The 7,898-nt window shown below is 37.2% G+C and overlaps 1 protein-coding gene across 1 annotated transcript; it reads left to right on the top strand.

Annotated features, from left to right (window-relative positions):
- Nucleotides 1–851: 851 nt before the first annotated feature.
- Nucleotides 852–1,784, top strand: LOC123668541. The gene has a single exon (XM_045602274.1). The coding sequence runs from the start codon at nucleotides 852–854 to the stop codon at nucleotides 1,782–1,784; it is 933 nt and encodes a 310-aa protein (XP_045458230.1).
- The last annotated feature ends 6,114 nt before the right edge of the window (nucleotides 1,785–7,898 follow it).

Below are 7,898 nucleotides of genomic sequence, written 5' to 3'. Positions count from 1 at the left end.
ACATATAATTGTTTTTGTAATGTTTTAAAGCGGAATTTTATTTACGTGAGTTTGTATATATTTTTAACAGACTTCCAAAAAAGGAGGAGGTTCTCAATTCGACTGTATACATCAGAACTTTTGCCCGTGTGGACCGATTTCGACAAATTTTCTTTTAATCGAAAGGTGGTGTGTGTTAATTGATCCCATTTAAATTTATTTGAGATCTAAAAACTACTTTTCGAGTTATATCTAATAATGCGTTTTTACTTGACACTTTTTTCGTCGACCTACTTTATATTATACCGCATAACTTTCTACTGGATATAGCGATTATGATAATTCTTTTTTTGTTAGAAAGGAGATATCCCTAGTTTAGTACCATGATAAGGAAACCAGGATCTGATGATGGAATCCCAGAGAAATCGAAGTAATCGCAATATTATGCTTTTTTTATGTTTTGGCGGTAGTCTGAACAACACGTATTTCGTATCTGCAGAGTGAATTAAGTGTATAATATTCGTTATATACAGAAAGTTTTACATAAATATACATCTGAGTGCTCAAATAATGCCCATAAATGTTTGCAAGATAAAATACGCAAGAGAGGGAATTTAATATTGTTGTTTCTGTGAGTGACGATCAGCTGTTCGTTCGTTGTGTCATCTGTTGTAAAATATAAAATTGTGGATAGTGCGCTTGATAAACAGCCCGTCTTCTGTGAGTGCAAGTTAAATTTAAATTTAATGTAATACAAAGACAAAATTCTCATAAAATAGTTATTGTTAAATTTAATTATTAAAACTGGTATAAACTAGCGACATCTAGTCCCCATAGCTCGATTTAACACTTATAAGATAAATAAGTTCATTATGGCCAGTAAATGCAACAGCTGTGGTAAGTTCACATCTTCAGCAGATGGCGCTAAGTGCAGGAAATGCTCCCTTACTTTCCATCGTGGGTGTTTATCGAACTTGAGCCCTGGCAACACAGCTGCACCTAAATGGTTATGCAAAAGCTGTAAAAACAACGAAGGTTGTGCAGATGCCTTTTTGGATGATAATAGCGTTAGTAGTATCGAAGCTATGACAAAAGCAATTGAACTCCTACGCACAGAGCTGTCGGCTTGCACAAAGGAGATGTGTTCGTTTAGACAGGAAATTGGCTCCATTAGATCAAGTTTGGTTGAGTTTAACAGCCGCATAGACGCATTTGATGAACGTTTGTCTAAGTTAGAAAGGGAAAAAGAGATCCTAGACACTAATGAAAACACCATAGCCCAGCTGAGAGCGGATATTAATGAGCGAGATCAGGAGCTGTTGCTAAATGACATAGAGATCACCGGTATAACGGAGCTCGACGGCGAAAATCTTACGCACGTAGTCAACCTGGTTGGTAATAAAATAGGGGTAAACATCGATGAACGCGATATAGTGAGTGTGCAGCGCGCCGGTCCCCGCCGAACTTCATCTCCATCGACTCGGCCTCGAACCCGCGCCATCTGTGTGCGCCTGGCCCGACGTACTGTCCGCGACGAGATACTGCGCGCGGCGCGCGTAAGACGGGGGGCGGACTCGGCCGGCTTCAACATTGATGCACAGCCACGACGATTTTACGTCAACGAGCGTCTCACTCGCACCAACCGTCAATTATTTTACGCTGCTCGCGCTAAAGCTAAGGAAGCGGGTTGGCGGTACGTGTGGACGCGAAATGGGCGCATATTCGCGCGCCGAGATGCTGGTTTAAATAATATTAAACATCGTATTGGATCTATCAATGACATTGAAAAGGTTTTTTGTGTATAGTTTGTTTGTATAATATTTTATCCCTTCTATATATTGTATGTAATGGAAATATTGTTGTTGTTTTTTGTACTGATTTTTATGTTTTAAAAACTTGTTACCTGGAAATAACTATGGTTAAACGTTCACATCCCATATTGGCGGTGATTATTGCCTATGTCATCACGTCTCACAGGGATAGTGTGATATGCTTTATGGCTTTCGATGTAATCATTAAGTATTATTCTATTGTAATACTATGCAAACACAACGATTTTTGTGATACATTACTTTATTTTGGGGGTACTTCTGATTCGTATATTACCAAACATTATTTTAATTACTGTTTACTTTATATGTTGATATGGTATATTGTGATAGTTGATATTATTATATCTTATTATAAATATATATTATTTTATGTTTTTTATGCGAAATTTTATATAGAGAGGTATACTGCGTATTATGTTGTTAGTTTATTTTTTAATAATGGTTGTTATTAATGGCTCCAGATAAATATATTCGTTTTGGTTTAATTAACCCTCGCTCCTTGGGTACAGGTCATGAGGAACTTGTGGTTGCGTTGCGGAAACATGGAGTCGACATTTGTGCATTGAACGAAACATGGCTTAAAGAGGGAGAGGACGCCATTGCCCCAAAGATAGCTGGATACCACCTTCAACACGTTCCTCGACCTTCTAGTATACGTGGTCGAGGTGGCGGTGTTGGTTTCTACTGTAAGTGTGAACTGCCCATCCGCATCCTCAGGCATCCAATCACAGACACTGTTGAGCAAATGTGGCTTCAGGTAAGAATAAATTGTAAAAAGGTTGCTGTTGGCACCGCTTATCGTCCACCCTGGCTATGTGCGCAGACATTCGTTAACGCACTGAGTGAATCAATCAGTTCGTTTTCATGGCATGATTATATCATCCTTCTCGGCGACTTCAATATTAACGTACTGAACGCTAGAGAGGGTAACACGCTATTACTCAATGATCTCTTGTCCAGCTTCGGCCTTCACCAGTTCGTCACTGAGCCCACACATTTCTCCGCTCATGTAAATACCTTGCTCGATCTCGTTTGCACTGATGCAAGCGTGACACGAGTATGGGTTGATCATATGCCTTCACTCAGTGACCATGCGTTGGTCGTGTGTGAGCTGGATATGCCCAAGATAAAAAAGCGCCCGAAAACCTTGTGTTATAGGCCTATTAAAGACATAGATCTATCACTTTTTGATAATTACATGGGATCAGTCAATTGGAGTGCTATGAATGATGGGGTGAGTATTAATGAAACAGCTAAATATATCTCCTCTAATTTGCTTAGAGTTTTTGACTGTCTTGTCCCCAAAAAAAAGGTTACCATTAAGGAAAAGAGCTACCCTTGGATAACTTATAATATTCGTATAATGATGAAACATCGCGATAAGGCCCATCGGGAAGCACGGTTATCTAAGAGTTTGTCCAAGCTAAACTACTACAAGGAACTTAAGAACCTCGCAGCGCAGGCCATCAACGCCGAAAAAGAAGCCTATTTAAAAAAATATATTTGCTCCAACATACAAAACCCTAGAACCATGTGGAAACACATTAAAGAAAATATAAGCTTTAAAAATACTGATGTGCCCCTTCCTATAAATTTGCGTGATGCGGAGAAGTTAAATAAGCATTTTATGAACGTTCCAGGTGATAATGTAGTAGATTCATCTTATATAGACTACTATCTTAAAAACAAATATGATTCGTCAAGTACTTTTAGTTTGCATGTTGTGACGGAGGGAGAGGTCGCCACCATTGTTCGGGAATTGCGTTCTAACGCCGTCGGCGTGGATGGCATTTCACTGGATATGCTACTTTTATCTATTCCGTACACACTAAACTCTTTTACCAAGTTAGTAAATAGAAGCATCTTATCCTCAACTTTCCCCGAGATGTGGCGTGATGCTGTGGTGCGTCCTATTCCTAAAACTTCCCACCCTTCGGAATTTAAAGATCTACGTCCAATAAGCATATTGTCGTGTCCCTCAAAAATCTTGGAAAAAATTGTCTGCAAGCAACTCACTGAATACGTAGAAAGTAGAAGCATCCTACCCGTAATGCAGTCTGGTTTTAGGAAGCACCACAGCACTACGACCGCTCTTGTGAGTGTGATCGATGACATGCTTCATGCCCAAGATAGCGGTAATGTTACTATTGTTGTATTTCTTGATTTTTCTCGGGCGTTTGATGCTATTAATATTGACTTACTTTTAGCAAAACTCCGATTTTACGGATTGGATGAGTCCACTGTTCTGTGGTTTGCCAGTTATCTACAAGATAGATACCAAGTTGTAGAAATAAAAACAGAGGAGGGAGATGTGATTTCCTCGCGACGTAGCCCAGTTAAAAGAGGAGTGCCTCAGGGTTCCATACTGGGGCCAATCTTGTTTAGCATTTACTCCGCCGACGTCACTAGGTGCATACAAAATTGTAAATTTCATATTTATGCTGACGACATTCAGATATATTTTTCTTTTCGATCCCATGACGTTGCACCCTCTTTGAGTAAAATTAACGGTGATCTGGATAGGATTTTTGACTGGGCCAAGTCAAATGCTTTGGTTTTGAACCCCAATAAAACGAAGTATATGATAATCGGTACGCGAAAGCAGGTACAGAAAGTCCAGGACTTTGATCCACTGATTGCTGTTGATGGCTGCAAAATCGACAGAGTATCAGAAGCTCGTAATTTGGGGCTTCTGATGGATGAAAATCTGCGATTCGAAAAACATGTTTCAAAGTTAGTACGTAATTGTTTTTTCCGTTTGAAAGTTATGTATCGAATTAGGAAGTCACTGAGTGAAGAACTACGCATTAGACTATGTGAAGCTTTGGTCCTCTCTCAGTTTAACTACGTCGATGCCGTTATAGGTCCAAGGCTATTAGAGCGCACGAAAAGATCGATACAACGGGTTCAGAACGCCTGTGCACGTTATTGTTTTCAGATACCGCGGCGGGATCACGTTACTCCTTTCATAAATCGGGCATCTATATTAAAAATGGAAAGTCGTAGGCAGTTACATCTTGCCACAATGCTGTTTGGCATAATTAAACACGGTGTACCTGTCTATTTATTCGAGAGGTTGGAGTGGGCGAGAGACGTTAACACCACACATTTTACACGGTCTACTCGCTGCGCACTGTCTATGCCGGTTCACCGCACGGCAGCATTTAGGGGTTGCTTTAAATACGCAGCAACCAAGTGCTGGAACAACCTCCCTCCTCCTCTGCGGGACCTTTGTACTAAAGCAAGCTTCAAGCGTCAATATAAAAAGTATTTATTGGAGGTACAAAAGAAAGATTAGTTTTTTTTCTCTGTAGCTGTGAATTTTTTTTTTTCTCTCTTTTCTTTTAAATGTTTATGCGAGTATAATGTTTATTTAAGTATCTATCTCATTTCTATAATAAGTATTTTATTCTGGAAGCGTTTTCCTTGTGGTGCCAGTATTTCGATAGAACCTAGTAAATCCTATATGTATCCATTTATAATTATGTGTTTATATATTAAGCAAGTATGTTTATGAGTATATATTTATATTTCAATTTATTCAATATAATAATGTAATAGATCGAATAAACGTATTATGCGGTATACTTTTTTGTGTTGTTCATATCGCGTTTTTTCCTTTATTAATATGTATTGTTTTACAGTATTTTATATAATCTATGGATTTCTATGTTTATGTATGTATCCATGTGTATGTGTATTTCTATCAGAGTGCCGCCAAAATGAAAATTAATTACAAAACTTAGGGTGGTCCTGAAAACCAGTGTTAGGACTAACAGTCCTAACGTAAACTGAGGTCACACCTTTTTGTGAGGCATGCTGCAAACTTATATAAACAATGTATTTTGTTAAATACTTTAAATCGATAAGCTTTTGTTGTATCTCTTTTTTTGTTTTGTTTTACGTTTTACTCTTTGTAGTTAGTCCTTGTTGTAAATTATGTACTATGTGTTTTCTTTTTATATAATTTTAACCTGATGCAGTGTGTTTTTCACAAATAAATTTATTATTATTATTATTATTATTATTATTATTATTATTATAATTATGTAAGTTTATCATATCGTAGTTTTTATCTATTTATAATTGATCTTTACTCCTTAATTTGTGCACACCTTAACCGCTGCTACTGTATCGTGTCCTGTACCCAAAGGTTATCTGGAAGAAATCGCTATTTAGCGATAAGATCGCCTTTGTACATCTTCTATTGTATCTTTCTTTATATGTGTCTGTATTTTGGTGTACATTAAGAATAAATAAAAATAAAAATAAAACTTTTTACTGGGTGTACCGATTTTAATAATTTTTAATTTAATCGAAAGCTGATGTTTGTCATGTGGTCACATATAAATTTTATTGAGATCTGATAACTATTTTTTGAGTAATCTTTGATAACGCGTAGTTACTTGACTGTTTTGTCGTCGATCTACGTTGTATTACTCGTCGATGTAATTGAAGTCGGTTTTTTTTCGTTTGCGAGCAAACACAATTATTTGGAACAAGGTTCCTTACGGCAGGGTTGACATTTGGCTGTGCGACCGAACTGAAAAAAATGTGATACTAAAACCGTAAGAAAATATATATAACGGAAGTGACGTAATATCAGTTACACGACTGTATAAGATGATGTTTGTAAAACTAAAATATTACTAGTAAACTTTTTAAAAATATTTATTAACCAACTTAAAAAAAAGGAGGAGGTTACTTAATTCGACCGCATATATATATTTTTTTTAATGTATATTCGGAGATAACTTCTTCGTTTATCAACCGATTTGGATAATTCTTTTTTTGTTGGAAAGGAGATATTCATAGTTTGGTACCATGATAAGGAAACCAGGATCTGATGATGGGATCCCAGAGAAATCGAGGGAAACTTTCAAAAATCGTAAGGGTGACTAGTAAATTTAATCATGTTTTCATTAAGTACTATAAAGCAATACTATTTAATAAAGGTCTGGAGTCGATCTGATGATGGAGAAGAAAGATAGTCGAGGGAACTCTTCAACAATTTATAGCAATTACCTGCTTTTTGAACTTAGTTCGTTTCTATTGATGAGAACTTTGCACCTGTATGAGTTATAAGTGCCATTACAGTCTGATGATGGAGACGAAAGATAGTCGAGGGTACTCTTCAACGACTTATAGCAATTACCTGCTGTTTGAACTTAATTCGTTTCTATTGATCAGAACTTTGCACCTATATGAGTTACAAGTGCCATTAAAGTCTGATGATGGAGACGAAAGATAGTCGAGGGAACTTTTCAACGATTTATAGCAATTACCTGCTGTGTGATCACCTGTGTTGCAGGACCAGGTTTGATGATGGAGCCCATAAACACTCGAGGGAATTTCTCAACAATTTACAGCAGTTACCTTTTGCTGTTTGACGACCGCTTTGATATAATGGTGCATGTGCCGTGTCGGCGGCGCCTAAATACCGACGGTCGCGGGTTCTATTCCCGCTCGGAGTGGATATTTATGTTTATACAAATATTTATTTTCGGTCTAGTTGTTAATCCTTGTGGTTCTCCCAACCTAGCCTCGGAGAACACGCTAGGCTGTCAGTCCCGGATGTTATTACGTACACCTGATAGCGAACTTTACTCATAGTATGTCGACGCGTTAGCGCAGCGGCCACAGCACCGGTTGTTGCGCTGGCGTTAGTGGGTTCAATCCCCGCGAACGACAGACATTTGTATTGGCCATATAGATGTTTGTCATGATCTGGGTGTTTGTGCTTGTGTATTGTGTATGTTTCCGAACCCCCGACATAAGAGAAAAAGCATCCTTGTTAGGTCTACTCATCACTAAAAATTGTAAAATAAAATAATTTTTAACAAAAAAAACCGACTTCAAAAAGGAAACTAAAAATGAAAAATAAATTTACTTAGTACAAAGTAATTCGTATTTTGATTTAGTTAATCAGAAATGATTAAATAAATATTTTATAATTTGAAGTTGGTGCCAAGTAAAACAATAACTACCCTTAGTATCTACTCGTAAGTTGTAATCAGTTTTTTTTTGTAATTTTATACTGTCAACATAAATAAATAAAGAAATATGTTTATTGATTTCACTTATTAG

The sequence above is a fragment of the Melitaea cinxia genome, chromosome Z, assembly GCF_905220565.1.
Source record: "Melitaea cinxia chromosome Z, ilMelCinx1.1, whole genome shotgun sequence".
Classification (NCBI taxonomy): domain Eukaryota; kingdom Metazoa; phylum Arthropoda; class Insecta; order Lepidoptera; family Nymphalidae; genus Melitaea; species Melitaea cinxia.
Note: the sequence above shows the minus strand (reverse complement) of the source record. Positions and strands in the feature narration are given on the sequence as shown.